The sequence below is a fragment of the Salvia hispanica genome, chromosome 1 (genome assembly GCF_029641045.1).
Source record: "Salvia hispanica isolate PSC_SH4W2 chromosome 1, Shi_PSC_v1, whole genome shotgun sequence".
NCBI classification, from domain to species: Eukaryota; Viridiplantae; Streptophyta; class Magnoliopsida; order Lamiales; family Lamiaceae; genus Salvia; species Salvia hispanica.
This window is the reverse complement of record NC_142692.1, coordinates 48,002,101-48,021,933: the sequence shown is the minus strand read 5'-3', so window position 1 is coordinate 48,021,933 and position 19,833 is coordinate 48,002,101. Positions and strand designations below refer to the sequence as shown.

At 36.3% G+C, this 19,833-nt stretch overlaps 3 protein-coding genes across 4 annotated transcripts; all 3 read right to left on the bottom strand.

Annotated features, from left to right (window-relative positions):
* Positions 1-39: 39 nt before the first annotated feature.
* On the bottom strand, positions 40-3,154 carry LOC148934020 (NAD(P)-binding Rossmann-fold superfamily protein). The gene is made up of 5 exons (XM_089062816.1): positions 2,830-3,154; positions 2,637-2,706; positions 1,420-1,613; positions 596-768; positions 40-358 (listed from the first exon to the last, which is right to left on the bottom strand). The coding sequence occupies exons 1-5, from the start codon at positions 3,091-3,093 to the stop codon at positions 289-291; spliced, it is 771 nt and encodes a 256-aa protein (XP_088918942.1). The 5' UTR covers positions 3,094-3,154; the 3' UTR covers positions 40-288.
* A 3,863-nt stretch (positions 3,155-7,017) lies between these two features.
* On the bottom strand, positions 7,018-8,125 carry LOC148934019 (uncharacterized). The gene is made up of 3 exons (XM_089062365.1): positions 8,032-8,125; positions 7,366-7,945; positions 7,018-7,298 (listed from the first exon to the last, which is right to left on the bottom strand). The coding sequence occupies exons 2-3, from the start codon at positions 7,941-7,943 to the stop codon at positions 7,214-7,216; spliced, it is 663 nt and encodes a 220-aa protein (XP_088918491.1). The 5' UTR covers positions 7,944-7,945; positions 8,032-8,125; the 3' UTR covers positions 7,018-7,213.
* A 3,092-nt stretch (positions 8,126-11,217) lies between these two features.
* Positions 11,218-18,989, bottom strand: LOC148934018 (Zinc finger C-x8-C-x5-C-x3-H type family protein). 2 transcript variants are annotated; one of them, XM_089062804.1, is made up of 10 exons: positions 18,555-18,989; positions 17,925-18,074; positions 17,699-17,821; positions 17,379-17,537; positions 15,416-15,508; positions 14,915-15,031; positions 13,542-13,616; positions 13,280-13,467; positions 12,422-12,522; positions 11,218-12,334 (listed from the first exon to the last, which is right to left on the bottom strand). In XM_089062804.1, the coding sequence occupies exons 1-10, from the start codon at positions 18,921-18,923 to the stop codon at positions 11,601-11,603; spliced, it is 2,109 nt and encodes a 702-aa protein (XP_088918930.1). In that variant the 5' UTR covers positions 18,924-18,989; the 3' UTR covers positions 11,218-11,600. The 2 variants fall into 2 exon arrangements, with proteins under 2 accessions (XP_088918930.1, XP_088918924.1); XM_089062798.1 differs by having other exon boundaries at positions 11,218-12,522.
* Positions 18,990-19,833: the final 844 nt, after the last annotated feature.

Below are 19,833 nucleotides of genomic sequence, written 5' to 3'. Positions count from 1 at the left end.
GTCAAATCAGCTTATGGTAGTCTACGTTAAAACTACTCCTAAAAAGTTACAATCCAAATCTTAACATTGACAATATGGCTGTCTAAAGCACAGAATTGTTTGACGACTATAATTTCTCTCTCCTGTCCCAGAGAAACTAAAATGCACTCGGCAGAAGAAATTTTATCAGGGCACTACTCTAGCTTACACAAATTATCTATTAGTAGTACTTTATTCGTAAACTACTACAAAACAGGATAGATTTTAGTAACTCTCCAGACACCAAACAATAACATCCATGTCCTTGTATCACACCGTCAGAGATGCGCCATTGTCAGCCACCGTAAGGTGGAGAATCAGAGTAGCTGCCCTAGGTGCCCTGCCAAATCAAACACCAAACAACTTTAATACAAACACATCTCATATCCATTACAACTTGCAAAAACCAATGGGGCATTTAATCAACCCAAATTTCAGATCAAATCACCACTGATAAATTTTGACAGGTGATCACCTATGTTCTAGGCCATACTTAGGAAATATAACAACAGAAAAAATCACAAGAGATATGATTAGAATTAATGAGCAAAGAGCAAGAGAGAGAGAGAGAGAGTACCATGACTCAGGAGTTGGGTATACAGAAGCTGAAGTGCCAAAACATGATTGAAGCATATCGGTGTTAATCACACCAGGATTGAGTGCAACAACAGCAATTCCAGGAGGCAGTTCCTTTGCAACTGACCTTGTCAAACCCTCCACTGCCCACTTTGAGGCACAATAAGGAGCCACCTAGTATTTTTCATTATGTGTCACCCCATAAGTAATGTTGTCCAAACTAGGGGATGTTAGGCACTTAGGGCATGCTTGGTATGATGGAATGGAATGGTGGAATGGAATGTGATTCCTACTTCCATTCTATTCATTTGCTTGGTGTGATGGAATGAATGAGGGAATGGATGAAAATGCAAAGGAAATCCAAGGAAATTGGCATTTCATTCCTATCTTCATTCCATTCCAATCTCCATTCCATTCCACCCTCATTCCATTCCATCATACCAAGCATGCCCTAAGGGGTTTAGATTCTGAACTTAAATATTGGTCATCTTACATTTATCTATCTGATACAGATCAACTTTTGAAATTATGACTTAACTAAGCAATGCTCACCATACATATCTTTTAAAATGCCTACCTGATCATTTGTTTTTTTAAATGATGTCCATTGGCATGGAAAGGGTTATAAAAAGGATTGAGCAACACATTAAAGCATAACAAAGTAGCAATTATCCTTTGATTACTAATGTACTTAGTCACTATGAGTTAACAACTGAAATAGCATCTATACATCACATGCTGAATAAAATAATGTAGAAGGTATACATGTTTAAATCCTCATAATATAAAATTCTGGTGAAAAACACATGTGGTAACCTATATTACCTGTGCAGCAGCAGATCGTCCCCATCCAGATGACATGTTGACAATTATCCCATGCTTGTTCTCAATCATAATTGGAATGAAGTTGCGTAACACATTTGTGGTACCCTTGATGTTCGTATCAATGACATTGTCAAATTCATCCTCCGGAACCTCCCATATTTTATTGTTCCTATTTATCGTCCCAGCATTGTTCACTTGAAAAAAAATTCATGCATTAATCCACATAATTTAGAAATACAGGAACCAAATAAAGAACCACATGGGTTCACATATACAAGACCAGCACTTGTGAAGAACTAAAACAACATTGTCTCAGTTTACTTCTCACATGAAGCAATATAGATGTATTAGGAGTACGTAGACCTCAGCCATATACCTACGGGAATTTTCCATAAAGACGCCACATGAATAACAGTATCAAGTACAACACAAACAAAGATTCTAGTCCAACTACTGTAGTTCTCTGGACACAACACTCACACAAATGACAAAGGAAAAGCAAACGAAAAATAGAAAAGAAACCGTTCAGAGGAAAAAAGCATAAATAAGTTAAGCTCTTGATGCATCTATTTTGTTGTTCACCACTGGCGGGTACTAGAATCATTTACCAGGGCATGACTGAACAATTAAGACAAAATGTTTTTCCTTGAAGCTATCACCATGCATTAACTCAGATACCAATATTTAGAAGCCTTTACAAACAACACTAGATTGCTTTGTACTATGTTCTAATGAAGATTCTACTAAAAAGTGCTGCTGGATAGTATGTGACTGTAGTCTGATATACTGTATCTAAAAGGCTTTGCATGCATGTTCCAGCCACTAAACTGATCTATCATAGTCGAAAATTTCATTTAGGCCATCTCCAATTCGTCCTAACTGAACTTGTGTTATCTTCGAGTATGCCTACAACTAGCATATATAAATACATTCCATGAACTATTTGTATTTTGCACAATAATGACACATTTTATAAAAAACACGACATTTCAATTACATTCTGCAAAATGCAATGATAATACTTAAGTCTACATTGCAACAAATGACAGAACAATCTCATGATATACTAGAATACAAAGAAACTCATGAAGAGATAACCATTTTCACAAAGGAACTACTTAAAAATCTTCTCATAAACAATGCTCTTTGAACCTCAAAACAACTATCTAAACCAAAAAAATGAAGAATAATAATACACCATTAATGCCTAATCGTACCAATTATATCAGGAATAGCCTTCTTCTCCACTACGGCACGCGCCAACTCCTCAACACTACGATTAGCCCTCTAATTAACAGCAATTACAGGAAAAAAAAAAAAAAAAAAAAAAGAGAGAAGAGAGAATTAAACGGTCACATCAGATATGAAAATTAGTGAAATGAGAAGCATGTGTGTTAATAAAGTAACTACCACATCAACATTCATGAAAATGTGGTTGTTAGCGTTGGTGCTGCCGTCGGAGGCGAGCTCAGATTGGAGAGCAGAGAGCTTTTCAGGGGATCGGGAGCAGCCGATTATGGTATGGCCGCGCTTGGCCAATTCAAGTGCTAGGGCTTTACCGAGGCCGCGGCTGACTCCGGTGATTAGGACTGTCTTGAGATTAGAGGAAGCGGCGCCTGCAACAATGTTCATGGAGCTCGTACCAGCCGGCGTCGGAGGTCTGCCCATCGCCATCGCCTCTTCAAACTGTTTGCCCACTCAGGGCCAAATAACAAAATCGAACTGTATTCAAATCAATTTCAGTTAAATTTGCAATGTCAGTCAATTTTGTTATCTAGTAGTAGCAATTAATTAGGTTTGAATCCAAACTTGTTATCAAAATCAATAAAATTTAAAATTTAGTAGTAATTATTAGAAATATTTTTAAGTTTGTATAAAAGCACAATTTGGTAAAATTCAGTAATTTACAAATGTTGCCCCAATATTAAAATACGTAAGAGGGCCTAAGTTTGGTTAAATTCTGGTCTATTTGCAACTTTCTAAAATGGTCAATTATATCATAACTTTGGAGAACTTTGACATTTTTTTCAATTGTCCCATGAGATAAAAATTTCAACATGCTATAATATGTACTCCTTATGTAGAAATTAAAGATATAGTAATTGACTAGGTGTATTAAATGATGTCGTTTAAATAGCTGGACGTTTTGTTATTCGCATTGTAGTTTTCGTTTGCCACACACATAATTTCTTCCAAATCATTAGAATTGAGAAAAATGTCAACGTTATGATATAATTGACTATTTTTAAAAGTTGAGGGATAGACTAGAATTTGACCAAAATTTCATGATATATTTTGGCTATATATTCAATATATACTGTACTAATACTACTGATTTAACTCAACGAATTATTTAAATTGAACAATGGCTCAATCAGCATATGACTTGATGTTGCATATTCGTTCGTTGTACTAACAAATTGTGCTAAGAATTGAATGCCAAGTTAGATGACAATTTTTTTTGTCGAGTTGATAAAGTCGAACATTTTGAGTTCTCAAGTTATTTATTAGTTCTCTTCACAGTTCACATAAAAATTAGGTACCTGAGTTTGTGTATTTGTGTTACCTGTAATGTATTTTTCGTTTTTTGGGAACTTTGCAAAGGATAGGTGTAAATCATTACAATGATGCTCACTTATTTTGTTGAGCTAATTTATTCCATGTCATATTTTAGGTGGTGCTATAAACTGGTTCCCACTGAGATAATAAAAGTCACTGTTACATGGCACATTTATCCTCTTCGTTTTGGATCAGTAGCCACCATTAATCTTTTGAAACATGGAAGTTAATTTCCCATGCTATTTTGTAGGGGATCGTACTTGCAACCTAGTAATGTTTGCAATGATTCTTCTTGCTCACATCTTATCTCTAGCTTATTACCCCCTCCGTTCCATAGTAATAGAGAGTCATTTTGCCATTTCGGTACGTTCCATAGTAATAGTCATTTCCTTTTTTAGTAAAAGTCAATACATTTCTCCACACCTACTTTACTTTCTCTTACTTTATTCTCTCTTCATCTCTCTACTTTTTTCATTTTTCACTTTATTCTCCCTTTTACTTAATTCAAATAACACAATTTTCTTAATCTCCGTGCCGAAAAGAAACGTCTCCATTACTATGGAACTACTATGGAACGGAGGGAGTACTAAATACCTATGTCTCAGGTGTGAAGAAATGGTTCTATCTCATTTGCGAGGAAACGTGCATGTTCACTATAATTCTTTGGATTCTGCCGTGCTGTCTTATCAATCAGTAAATGGTCTTTACTTTGCAGGAAAACAGGTAAATCTTTTTAGTTCTTTATTGTATTAATATATACAGAGATTATAGGCCATGTGACTGCTTTCCTTAAGCTGATATCATGTTAAGGAGACGCCATGACAATAGTTTGACTGCATTTTGTAATTTCTATCTGCTGTAGAAGCATATGAGTAGAAATTTTTGGTTCTGGGGTAGGACAAATGAGCTGGGTATTCTACCCCCACAAGAAAGAAAATCATAAAACATAAACCTAAAACAACTATTCGGTTTAGAGTTCTACACCTTTCAAGTGTTTATTGGCTATTGCACAACAACAATGAAAATTTTCTCTTTCTACAGAGTATGTGGCAGTTTAGGGCATCCACAATGGTAGCCCTCTTGGGCATGCCCAAGCCACCATTTCTTGGGCATGCCCAACAAACTTGGCCCTTGCCCTCAAAACTTGGCCACCACAATGGTGGCCCTCCGGGCCACCATTTTTTTTTCTATTTCAAACAATTAAAATTGTTTTTATACATTTTTGGTATATTTTAATATTCCTAGAATAAAAATTATATGCATATAATAAGTAAAAAAATGGTAGAAATTTTCCATGGCCGGTTGGGAAGACGAAAATGCGCCAAATCCCGATTCTCCATAGCCGGGAGAATCATCTCCACCTTGCATTTTGTAGACTTTGAAAATGGTAGAAATTTTTAGGATTTAGAATGGAGGAAGATAAAAAAAAATGGAATGAATATAGTATTTATAAACATAATTTTCGAATTAAAAAAAAAAAAAATTGAAAAAAGGTGGGCAGGGCCGCGGCTCTCGGCCCTTGCAGTGGCGGGCCGAGCCGCCTGCCCAAGAGCCTCGGCCTGGCCGAGCGCTCGGCTCTCTCTCGTCCACCCCCCCGAGCCGCGGGCTGCCCTCGCCTCAGTAGTGGGGGGCCGCGGGCTGCCCAAGCCCGGGCCGAGAGCCGCGGCTCCCCCACTGTGGATGCTCTTAAGAGCATATAAAACCTGAGCCCTTTACAGCCAAGACATAGCATATCCATCTCTTACAAGTTCATGCAACACTAGCATTATATAGTACATGCAAAACGTTTAAAAGCAGCACAAGATGTTAATCCAACTCCCTTGAACATCTAACAAAAAATAGAATAGCAGCAGGATCGCACGGCAGATGATCTAGATTAATTGAGAGATCCCAAATAAAACAACAGAAACTAGTACTTTCAAGAACCATCATAATAAATCCCAATCCAGAAGTAGGACAAATGACATCCCATACAAAATGTATAAATCACATAAAATTTGGTCTTACTATGCGGGCACTGCACCCATTTGCCAAATATTTAACACAACGAATGCATAGGGGTGCGAAACTATGACACTCAGTACATGTGTATGGAATATCATCCTCGCACCTAAAAAAGGTGTAGGTAAGAGTTAGGAATCCCCCGGACACAATACTCCATACACATGCTTGCACGACACAATGCATGCTACATGTTGAAAATTTGGTGATGGTGCAATGCCCCATAGGCATGGTTGAATTTTTCCACAGAACCACTAAAGGGATAGAGCATCTACAATAGACATTTAATCAAAGTTAATCATGACATGACATAGTCCTCAACTCCTTATACAAACATATTGAATGTATAATCATGTCTTTTCACAATCCTTAAACATTTGAATATTGAAAACTCTTATTTTGCCTTATTTTGCATAGAAGTCTTGAGTTGTAGTTCAGGCAAACACCAAGCCAAGATTTCAATGTCAGGGTAACATTCACTTCATAGCACACATACAATAAGTACTGACACACAAAACAACATGCTATTTATAAACTTACAGTGACAGGCAGGATGACATAACTCTTCTATGATGCATATAGAAGGATCCAGGAGTTTTCACAAATACCAAACCTTAAGAGGTAACACCTATTGGCACCTATCTACTGGTTAAGGAACTCAAAAGATAGTCATAGAAAATCCATAACTCAAGGAATCAAAACCATAAGATTATGACTACCTGCTGAGCAAATAAATGCGTCTTTAACTTTCCAGCCAATTAGCCATAACTGGTGTGATTTCACGTCGCACAATAATATAAGAAAAGAATGCTTAGAATGGGATGTTTGGACTTTGGAACATGTGACTACCATAAATAAGAAGCTATCTAAAATATCTTGGTGTGCATGAGAGCCAATCATCACATAGCACATTAAAAACAGACGCGCACATACATCTAAACTTGTTAAACTAAGACTCAACCAAGCACACCATGTACTTTCCTCTTATAGAAAGGCATTCTATAAGAGTGAACCTCAGAGGCGCCGTAAGAGTTCTGATAGAAAGCATTTGGAAAAACTTGATTATGAACAGCATGCTGATATTTCAAACCATAGCTCAAATCTATCTCCAGCTTGCAGGAAAAGTAAAGTGGAATCTCGAGGTGGCACAAGCAATAAAATGAACAGACAAGACATGAAACTGATCCTGATGAAAATATGCATGAGAATGACCTCATGTTTGATACATCTATCCTCAATGCAAATGGGAAAGCACTTTCTTCTTCCTTGCCTCCTCCTTGGCGTAGGCATCTTCCTCCCTCTTTGCCTTCTCCATGTACCTTGAAGAAACAAAATAGTTTAATGGATAATTACATTCTACCAAACTTTGTAAAATGGAAGTTTTACCTGAATTTCTTGGTTGCCAAAGCAACCAAGATAGACACCACAGCGAATACACCCCATTTCTTGAATTTTGACATGGCCGCTGCCCTCACTCGGGCTGCCTCATCCCTAGCCAGCGCCTCATCCCTAGCCTTTTCTAGGGCTGCCTCTTCCTTAACTTCCAACTCAAGGATTCGCTCGTTTTTGAACTCCATACGTCGATTTAGAGTTTCAATAGCATTACGAACCACTTGAATCTCCTCACCATTTTTCGCACAGTCAGCCTTAAGTCTATCTATTTCAAGCTCCATCATACCAATTTTCACAGAGTCAGCCTTAAGTCTATCTATTTCAAGCTCCATCATACCATTTTTTTCATCGTTCACTTTAGCAGCATCCTTAAGTTGAAGGATTTCTCTCTCCAGCATCAAAATTTTCTCGTCTTTTTGCTTCACATCCTCCCTAAGTTGAACAAGTTTCCGCCGAGCATGGACCACAAACTGGTCAGCCGTGTCGAACGACATTACTTCCTCGTTAACATCTGCGGCCTTTTCTCCTTCCTTAGGATCGTTTCTGCCCAAGCCACCAGCAGAACCCTCCATTGCTACACATTCGAAATTAATATGAGCACAAATTACATCTAACACACTTAAATTAGCACAAAATGAGCTTCAAAATAGGAATTATCACCTTAATCAGCAACAAAAATACGTCTAGAATCTTGAGCAAAGGGTTTGAAATCGGAGAAATGAAGAATTGAAGAGAGAGAGTGCTGCATACATTTTGCGCCAGTGTAATGGTAGTGTGAACAGGAGGAAATGACTTTTATGCCCTCGATGGTTTCTGGGGCCTGAGAAAGCACCTAGGGACATAAAAGTAAATGCACACTAATCCAATGACTTTTATGCCCTCGATGGTTTCTGGGCGTGAGGAAGCACCTTGGGACATAAAAGTAAATGCACACTAATCCAATATACTTATAGCTTATACGAAAATGAATTCTGTATACCAGCACCATTTTTCCATTTTGATATCCATCAAAATTACCTATTTAAATTAATACTTTTATCATTTTGCTTATGCCTTTTCATTTTTTATGGCAGTGTCAAAATTAGCACTATCAAGGTTTGACTAAGCAAAGAATATTTCTCTTATAAATGAAGGTAATTTGGGCACTTGCAAGCTACAACCACGGATAAAATCCTCTTACCACACAGTTAATGGTGTTCCACCATTAATTTCGGTAGTTTGTGAGAATTTACTATAGGAGTAATATATATTTTTACGTAATGTATCTTAACATTTATGACAAGGTATTGAAATTTAATAAAATTATCATAAACCATAATTAACAATCTTTAAATTATATTAAAACATCGCAAATTCAAATTGTAGGAAAAAATTATATTGAAATATAAACAAATCAAGTTGTGAGACTGATAAGTCTTTTTCGTATTTATAACATGTTGCATGCAAGTATTGCACCATGAGGTATTTGTGAATTTATCAACGTGATACGTACTTATGTAGAAGTTCAAGATATAATTGACTAAGGTGATATTCGGTTTCTAAGATAAAATAATATCAAGATACAATCTAAGATTGGGTTGTGAGCCTATTTTAGTCATATGTGGTTACCTAGGACTAATTATCCCATGATTATCCATCTAGGATTGAGTTGTGGGGTTAAATCTCATGAACCAAACACAATACAAATTTAATCTCGTTACAATCTTGCAAACCGAACATCCCCTAAGTGTATTAAATGATGTCATTTAAATAGCTCAACGTTTAGTTCGCATAATATTGTTCGTTTTCCAACATCACACATAATTTCTTGCAAATCATAGACTATGGGATAATTGAGAAACTGTGAAAGTTATGATATAAATTGGCTATTTTTAAAAGTTACGGGTAAGATTAAAATATGGCCAAACATTATGATTTTTTTATTTTGGCTATTTATAAAATATGTAATTTCTAATACTATTGATTTAACTCAACGAAATAATTAAATTGAACAATGATGTTGCATATTTGTTCGTTGTACTAATAATTTGTGCTAAGAATTGAATGTCAAATTAGATGCCAATTTTTTTTCTCGAGTTGTTAAAGTCGAACCTTTTAAGTTCTCAGGTTAAAACATCATGCCCCAGCTCCTTATATACTGGATTAGCCATCTTTGTCTCTAGCGTTTTTACCCTTTTTATTATTCGGTTATGTTATGTTTCATGTGGTAAATTAAATGTTTGGGAATAAGATTACAGTAACACAATTCTCCGCATTTCCATTAAAAGCACTACACTAATAAGACTTAAGAGTAAGTGCTCACTCATCTCCAACAAATCACACCGCACATCGCGCGAGAGGTTTACTAGCAGAGATGCAAAATACAATCTAGGAACGAGTATTTTATTGATTAAATAATTCATAAATTTCTTTATCAAAATAAATATCACGGGATACAAGATAAAGCAATTTTAAATCATCAATGCTATAATTCTTTCGATACATAATGAAATGAATAACTGTTGCAGCAAGAAACGAATTGATTTACAAGATTGTATCTCGAATTAAATATGTAGGGCTCGTTTGGTAGCTATGTCATGTTTCGACTAGACATGATACTATTATGATAGTAATCATAGTTTCGATTAGTTAATTTACATATATTGGGTGTTTGGTAGATTAAGATAATTGTGAGTTATCTTATTGTTGTGTTTGGTACAATAAGTCACAAGTAAGGATTAAAATTATGATTATCAAAATTATCCTCATTAGTTTAAGTTAATTACTAAACTATCATCATTTTACCCTAATTATTCCTATAAAATCATTTTGTTTAAAATTAACATCTTTTCAAGCTAAACTCCTTACAAAAATTAGCATCTTTATATCAAAAAACTTATATTTATTTTGGTATTCTATTTTTGTGAGCATTAATAATTTTGGACAAATTTTATGAATAATCAATTATTATTTTGGACAAATTCTATATGAAAATATTTTATCAAGTACCAAATTTTATATGTTCAATTTTTTTGAAGTTTAAAGCGTTTGTGGATTGAACAAACATCGTATATTTATGTTCAAAACAAAAGCTTGCCTTCAAGTATTACGTAACTATAAGTATAATATAATATAATGTAAATAAAGTAATATAATGAGAATATAATACGATTTAATATAAAGAATATAATGAGAACATAAAGTAATATAATGAGAATATTATAATATTATATAATGTAAATAAAATAACAAAGTAATATAATTAGTACAACAAATTGACATCAACAAAATTCTTAATATGATTTAATAGGAAAATGACGTCCTTCAATACAACAACTAAGTAAAATTGATGGGTTAGAAATTTTGATGGGTAAAATTGTATTTTGCTAACTTAACTAGGCTTCCATGATAAATAACATAGGATTTTGGGTAGTTACAAATATGACTAAAACATAAGATTTTCAGTGGGCTTTGTGCGGGCCGGAAATAAAACACGGGCTACTATGTTTGGTAACATAACTACCAAACACACAAATAAACCCAGATTAATCTCTTATCTAGGCGAAACATAGCTACCAAACGGCCCCGTAGTGTATTTGGTTCATGATTCAATCCCACAATTCAATCCTATATGGATAATCATGGGATAACTACTCATAATTAACCCCGACTAAAATAATCTCACAACTCAATCCTAGATTTTATATTGGTATTATTTTATCTAGGAAACCAAACACCACCTATAATAACAGTTTCATGATCTGAGAACAATTCCGCATCGGATTAAAGACAGGCATTTTTAATCCTCGTACACTGCATCGTCTCATTCCAATGTGAAACGATACAATGTAAAATTTGGTATCGAAATTAAAAAAAAAAAAACATGAAACCAATTTATTGCGCCTGATATTTATATAGTCTATTTACTAAATTAAAATTAGAACTAAACTTCATCATTGAGCTAACACAGCTTGCACAACCTGTCCCCTATTAACCGGTATACACATTCTAGTATCCAAAATTGAGTTGCCACAGAGATGCAGATGACTCACAATTCATAATTCATATCACACCAGCATTCTGTTTTTACTCTTGCTTCAACTCCATCTCTCATCCTTAATTATGAGTATTCATCATCTCCTTTTATCCTGATCCATGATGCCACTGGTTTCAGTTCAACTCAGTGATCATGAATCCAGAGCTCTTTGCATTGGTTAGCTTCATCGAAGTTGGTTATCAAATTCTTTGTGCTACGCAGAATCTCCTCCGTCGGGCTCCCAGCGGCCTCTTGCATCATCACTTTCATTTGTAGCATGAGATCTAATCGCTTCAAGGTAGTCAATGCTTCCTCTCCTCCTCTCTAATTTCTCTTGATGGGCAGAGATCTGTCTCTCAGATTCACCTCTTTCCGCTCTCTGTCTGCGGTGGCATTTTGAGCTACTACAGTCTGAAGTTCTGTAACTTCGACGAGAATCTCTCGGGCTTTCACTATCATTCTCATCTTCTACATTCCCTCTATCTGAATTATCCCAATTGCTGGAATTCTTTAGTTTATGAGTGCGTCGTCTTTTCTTTCTATCTTCAAATTCCTCAGAACCATGAGACCTCGGAGATTCCTCCCCATATAAATGTGGGCTGTGTCTTTCCCCATCAGAACACTCGCCAGTTAAGTTGCTGCTGTGGGTAGTGGTGCCTCTGCAATTTCGTTGTTCAGCAGGAGATGTAGATACTTTGTTCTGCGGCCTTGGATCCTTACCTTTAGCTGTGCCACTTTGGTTCAGAGGTCCACGACTGTCCTCACTCCATCCATCCCCCTTGGAACCAGCACCATGAGACTGTTTCTCCCTGTGCCTTTTGCTTCTTGAACGTTCATGATGGTACGAGTCCAGGTCATTCTCATGCATATTTTCATCAGGATCAGTTTCATGTCTGTTCATTTTATTGTTTGTGCCACCTCGAGATTCCAACTTCCTTTTCCTGCAAGCTGGAGATAGATTTGAGCTAGGGTTTGAAATATCAGCATGCTGTTCATAATCAAGTTTTTCAGAATGCTTTCTATCAGAACCCTTACGGTGCCTCCGAGGTTCACTTCTGCGTAAATCATCATCAGAGTAATTCCTTGAATTGCTCGAGAACTCAGATGTCCTTGACTGAGACCGGACAGAGCTGTGGCTGGTATGAAAATTGCATAAGCAAAAGAAAATCATAAAACTTCATCCAGTTGGATAATAAAAAAAAACGCAATGGGATAAATATGGGTCATCAGATATATTGCGACAAAAATGGCGCAGTAAAATAACGCTCTTAAGCGATCTAGTTATGTATTCATTTTAATTTCATAAACTATAAACCCCTCTTTGAAAGGTAGTTCAAATTTGAGAACTGACTCTAACTGCAACATTGGACACAGCACGGCGAAGGAAGTTAGGAATTTGTGATACAAATCAAAAATGGAAATATTGAAGGTGACAGTACTTGGATCATTTTAGTACAGGTTTAAGTTGCATCATTTTTTTGTACAAAACATCATACAATGATTCTTGATATTTAATCGCTTATATACATATCACAAATATCATGCAAGGAAATGTTTAGCCCAGATTATCATGCAAAAATTTTCAGCCTATCATACATCAAAAGTCTGTCGAGAAGAGACTAGTGATGGAAGCTTATAGTTTTCCATTATATAACTAAGTCTTAGAAAATTAATGATATCAATGTGGATGGTTGTTTGCCAATGATGACAATGGGAAAAATGCTGGTTGTGTCTCCCTAGAAGCTCCAAAGACAAAACAATCTGTTTTGCTTTGATTTTCAACGGGTGCAGGGTAACTTTAACAAAAGGGAACAAGCCTGTCCTATCACAAAATTCTTCAAAGTTAAGAATTTTACAGACATTCACATTTTCGTCTCTTCATAAAAGGAATACCTGATCAATCTAGTGCTTCCATGCTCAGTCTTTTTGTGAGAACCTGATTCATCAGGATAACCAAACAAAGCTGCCATCTCTTTTACCCAATATCTTGGAGGAGGTTTATCCCAATCAGCCCAGCCATAGTCTCCACCCGGATTCCTAAAGCAATGGATAAAGTTGCAGGCGGTTCCACGAGAACAGTTCTGGAATGAAATGATGGTATCATACATGTTCCAGGCTAACAAAATATTGGTCTTAAACAATGACATAACATTACCTTAAGTTTAGATTTCATAAACTCTCCACAGATAGCACCTCTCCACCTAGTTAACCCCACAAACTCGCATTGAAGCTGTCATACCAAATACGAGGATGATCATCAAAACATGCCAATCCAACAGACTACACTGTGAGGCATGAGCCACGAACTAACATAGTTAAGGGCTTAAGGTCAGCCATGAAAAAACAAGAAGCAAAATAGAAAACATGATTTATTTTCTGGTCATCCTATAAAATGTTACTTTTCTGTTGCAAATTAGAATGATAAAATTGCTGCTTCAACAAAACAAGGGAATACTTATTGCACAACAAGGAAATAATATAAGGATGATACATTCTAAAATCCATGTAAATCATCTTTTCATGCCTAAAATATTTCATGACAGCATCAACCGAGATTAGCAGTGATGGGTACCTCATATATCACAATAATCACATAAATTTCCTGATCATATTTTAAAGGAGAAGATATTAAGATATTATGGCACTAGATCAAGAGGATACCATATGTAATGAAGAAAACATAAACAAATACAATGACGAGTCAATAAGAACAGAATATGATAATACGTAAATGTGTACTCCCCACTTCTCATAATAACTACTCCCTCCGTCCCACCTTTGATAACTACATTATTCTCTTTCCTACTCTAGTGTCCCTCCACATTAACTCCACTTTAACTATTTATTACTCCCTCCATCCCAAAGTAGATGCCACACTTGGGAATTGGCACGGGATTTTAGGAGGTGTTATTTTGTGTGTTAGATGGAGAGAGAAAATAGTATATTTATTTATATTAATGTGAGAGAAAGCTTTTTCTAAAAAAGGAAATGTGACATATATTGTGGGACAAACTAAAAAGGAAAGTGTGACATCTACTATGGGACGGAGGGAGTATCATTTTTCCAAAACAAGTGCGAAAAAGAAATGTGTCATCTAAGGTGGGAGAGGGAGTACTAATCATTTTTGTCTTTTGGTTCAATCTTCCTTTTCTTTATCTGATTTACTTCACTACTAGACACATTGTTCTTTAACAAAGTGGTGTGGAACTGTGGATGTCTTTCGCATTAGCAATAGCCAATAAACACTTGAAAGGTGTAGAACTCTATACCGAATACTTGTTTTACGTTTATGTTTTAGGATTTTCTTTCTTGTGGGGATAGAATACCCAGCTCTATTTACAACAGACCTAGCATTCTGCCCCAGAACCAAATATTTCTATTCATATGCTTCTACAGCAGATAGAAATTACATAATGCAGTCAAACTATTGTCATGGAGTCTCCTTAACATGATATCAGCTAAGGAAAGCAGTCACATGGCCTATAATCTCTGTATATTATAATACAATTAAGAACTAAAGAGATTTACCTGTTTTCCTGCAAAGTAACGACCATTTACTGATTGATAAGACAGCACGGCAGAATCCAAAGAATTATAGTGAACATACACGTTCCCTCGCAAATGAGATGAACCATTTCTGCACACCTGAGACATAGGTATTTAATAACAAACTAGAGATAAGATGTGAGCAAGAAGAATCATTACAAACATTACTAGGTTGCAAGTACGATCCCCTACAAAATAGCATGGGAAATTAACTTCCATGTTTCAAAAGATTATTGGTGGCTACTGATCCAAAACAAAGGAAGGCTAAATGTGCCATGCAACAGTGACTTTATATTATCTCTGCTAGAACCAGTTTATAGCACCATTGGAATAAACAACAAAATAAGTGAGCATCATTGTAATAACTTACACCTCTCCTTTGCAAAGTTCCAAAATAATAAAAAAATACATTGTAGGTAACACAAAATACACAAAGTCTGGTACTTAATTTTTAATTGAACGGTGTGAAGAACTAATAAATACCTTGAAATTGATAATTTCCCCGAATTTCAAGAACTCTGTATGCACATCCTCGTAGAACTCTTCATATGCGCGTTCAACCTCTTCGTCTGTGTGCTGGCGTAAACAAAGAAATAGGAAACGATTGATCATAGAGAAAAATTGAAAAAGGTTAATGATTGGGAGTGGCAGTGAAACAAGCACATAACCATTCTCAGAAAATAGAATAATAAAATGCCTCTCTCTCTCTCTCTCTCTCCCACCCTCCCCCTCTCCCTCTCTCTGTCCCTCTCTTTCCCTCTCTCCCACTCTCTAAAATTTAAGGGAAGGGGGTATTAATAGGGATTGAGCTTGAGGGTCTCCCTTTTACAAAGTTCAAAAAATCACTTCTTATACTATATTACCCATCAATAGATTCTCATACAGTTAACAGAGAGTCAGAGACCACAGCAGTTTAGTTGCTGTCAGACAAATGTATACTTTTCAAGACTACAGAGCCATGGCACAACAATGAAAACTTTGAAAGAAGCACTAGATGTTAATCCAACTCCCTTGAACATCTAACAAAAAATAGTATGCAGCAGGATTGCACGGCAGATGATCTAGATGAATTGAGAGATCCCAAATAAAACAACAGAAAACAGTACTTTCAAGAACCATCATAATAAATCCCAATCCAGAACTAGGACATCATTAAAATGACACCCCATACAAAATGTATAAATCACATCAAATATTCAACAGAACGCATGTATAGGGGGGGTGCGTGACTATGGCATTCGGTACATGTGTATGGAATATCATCCTCGCACCTAAAAAAGGTGTAGGTAAGAGTTGGGAACCCGGACACGGTACTCCATACACATGTTCGAGCGCCATAATGTATGCTACATGTTGAAAATTAGGTGAATGGTGCAATGCCCTATAGGCATGGTTGACTTTTCCGCAGAACCACTAAAGGGAAAGAGCATCTACAATAGACACTTAATCAAAGTTAATCATGACATGACATAGTCCTTAACTCCTTATACAAACTTATTAAATGTATAATCGTGTATTTTCACAGTCCTTAAACATTAGAATATTGAAAACTCTTCAAGATGCAACCAGGAAGAAATTGTCATCAGTGAGCAAGAACGAGTAGGTACATTATGCCTTATTTTGCATAGAAGTCTTGAGTTGTTGTTCAGGCAAACACCAAGCCAAGATTTCAATGTCAGGGTAACATTCACTACATAGCACACATACAATAAGTACTGACACACAAAACAACATGCTATTTATAAACTTACAGTGACAGGCAGGATGACATAACTCTTCTATGATGCATAAAGATAGGATCCAGGAGTTATCCAGGAGTTATCACAAATACCAAACCTTAAGAGGTAACACCTATTGGCAGAAGATCCCCAACATCCAGGACTCGTAAGCTCCTATCTACTAGTTAAGGAACTCAAAAGATAGTCGTCGAAAATCCATAACTAGGAATCAAAACCATAACATTAAGATTACTTGCTGAAGTTATCAGGAGCAAACAAATGCATCTTTAACTTTCCAGCCAATTAGCCATAACTGGTGTGATTTCACATCAGCACAATAATATAAGAAAAGAATGCTTACAATGGGATGTTTGGAACATGTTACTATCATAAATAAGAAGCTACGTAAAACATCTGGGTGTGCATGAGAGCCAATCATCGCAGAGCACATTAAACACAGACGTGCACACATCCAAACTTGTTAAACTAAGACTCAACCAAGCAGTACCATGTACTTTCCTCTTATAGAAAGGCATTCTGATTATAAGAATACAACATCTACTTTTTTTGTAGATATGGAAATAATATGCAGTGAAATGTCAAAATAAAGGTTTCAGTTAAAGTGACGTGAAAAAGATGCACATAACCATGGATCCATGATTGTGTGCAAATGTTACTGATGTTATAGATCAGGATACTAGAGTTGCATGAAGACCCGACTAACAGACCTCGAGACCCTCATCCTGCTCCCAAGCTAGGCCAGGGCCGTTGTACATATTCTTGATGAGCAAAGTGCAGGATTTATCAGGGTAGAAGTGAATTCTGCTACAACGTGAACCAAACCTACATGCCCCTGTTTTGAGGTGGAAAGGACAATGCGATTTATCCTGTAAAACGATTAACCAAGAGATGATATTTAGCTTTCCAGAAAGGAAAATAGCAAGTAAAACAACTCTTATTTTCTGGAGGCATGAGTAACAGAACCAGCATGTCCTAAATATCCATAGAGGTAAACCTGCTCTAAGAGAGATATAATTGCTAACTATACCTGTTCTGTTCCAAAGTTAGGAGTCTCTTGAGCAACAGTATCTAGAAGCTGTTGAGCTGTTTTATTGTCAGAAAAAGCTTCTGAGTGAGGAGGAAGAGGGTTTGATGTGGGCCTGTTAGGGTCCTACAAATTACAGAATCACAAAACTCAGCTAATTTAAGCCAACGAATGACAAGTGAAACATATATTATCATTTAGACAGCCAAATGTAGAAAACAAGTGAAACCTCTTTTATAACATGTACATCAGTATCTTTCTTTTTCACCCTGACTTTTTTCTTCTTGACAATGATCTCATTGCCCTGCCAAATAATTTCAGGAGGACCTTCTTCGACATACTCCCAACCATCATCATCCACTTCGATCTCATGTCCAGCCTGTAAGAGTGACCTATATTAGTTTCAATGCAGTCCAATGATTAAATTTATAAACACGGAGATAAAAATATATTGGCAGCAATAACTAACACAAAACTCGTGTGATGTAAGATTGATAAAGAAATAGGGTGGGTTCAGGTTGATTAAACCATCTAACATAATAGTAGGAATAGAAACTACTTTATGAAACTCCAAACGAAGTTGACACCAGACATGATTCCACAATTCCTACAGTATCATATGATATAGCCAGCTATCCACAACACTTTATCCCTGGCATTAGCCTGTTGCCGTTCACAATGGCCCTGATTTTTCTCATTTAACATAGTCTGAAATAACACAGGAACTGCAGTATAGTTTGGAACATAATGACAATAAGACCTAAACTATACAGGTTATTCAAAGTTAAAATTCAACTAACATATGCTCCAAATCACACGGATATACACAATACTACACAATTACTTGGTAGAACATGACCTGATTTTGTTTTGATATACGCTCTTCTTCCTCAGCTCTCTGCCTCCTCTCCTCCTCTTCCTTTTCTTCGAGAGCTTTCTTTCTCTCCCATGCTTCGAGAATCTTCCTCTCCGTCTCCTCGAAGTGCTTCCTTTCCTCTTCAGCTCTCAATCTCTCCTGCTCCTCCTCGACTTGAATCCGCCGCTGCTCCTCGGGATCATTGAGGCGAACCTCCTCCTCTCGGCGCGCGATCTCCGCCAATTCTTTTCTCTTGTTCTTCCTCTTCTCCTTCTTCGCTGCCTTCCGCCGCTCCTTCCGCTTTCCAGCTGCGCATTCCGCCGTCTCTGTAGCAGTAACATCTTCTTCTACTGTGATTTTCTGGTGAGACATTGTTAGGGATTTTTATCTCATCGATCGGTAGAAATCGCAGGCCTGCTGAGTTCCTGACTCTGAATTTTATTGGGGATTTAGAATACTATTGTAATCGTAACTCGTTTATGTATTTTTTATTTAATTCTTTTTTAAAACAATAATTTATTTATTTATATAATATTGTCAATATAAAATAATTAAATTTATTCGTTGAAATATCACTTTTAATTATAAAATAATTATATTTATTTATAAAAACCATAACAATTATTTCTTATTCATTATTATAAATGTTAGTTCGGGTTTGGACCAAATTCGGGCTAAAGAAAGGGCGTGATTAGGGTGAAAGACAGGCTATGTTTGGGGTTGGCCCAGGCTGCATGCAAGTCTTTTATGTGTTCAGGCGTGCCCCACCGATGTAGTATTAGAAATGATATCAGGCGCGGAGGGAGGGTGGGGCCGGGGGGGGGCCATGGTCCCCCACTAATTTTTTTAAAAACTTGGGGGTGTTTTAAAGATAGGTTTCAGCAAAATTATACTCCATAAATCGTTTCTTCTTAATTAGTTCTCTCCTTCTGCCGCAGTTCTACTCCTTCTGCAGCGCAGTCTAAAATCTTGTTATCTAAAACTAGGTACTATATTTTAAAACTCTAATATAATTCAATTGATTTTTCTATATATGTTGTTTTTTTCCTTGGCTGCAATAGTTATGTAAATTGAGACCTAAATAATCATATTCAAGCTCTAAATTGGTGCACATAAAATTCAAATGGGGAGAAAGAAGATAGCTTATGTAATTCAACGGCTACGACAATTCTGAGTTGGAATTCTTTAACCCCTATTCTTAATTTGATGTGTATATATTAATAGTTTTATTTTTACACTATTTGATTAGTGACAACAACATTTTAGATTTGAGCATATTGTA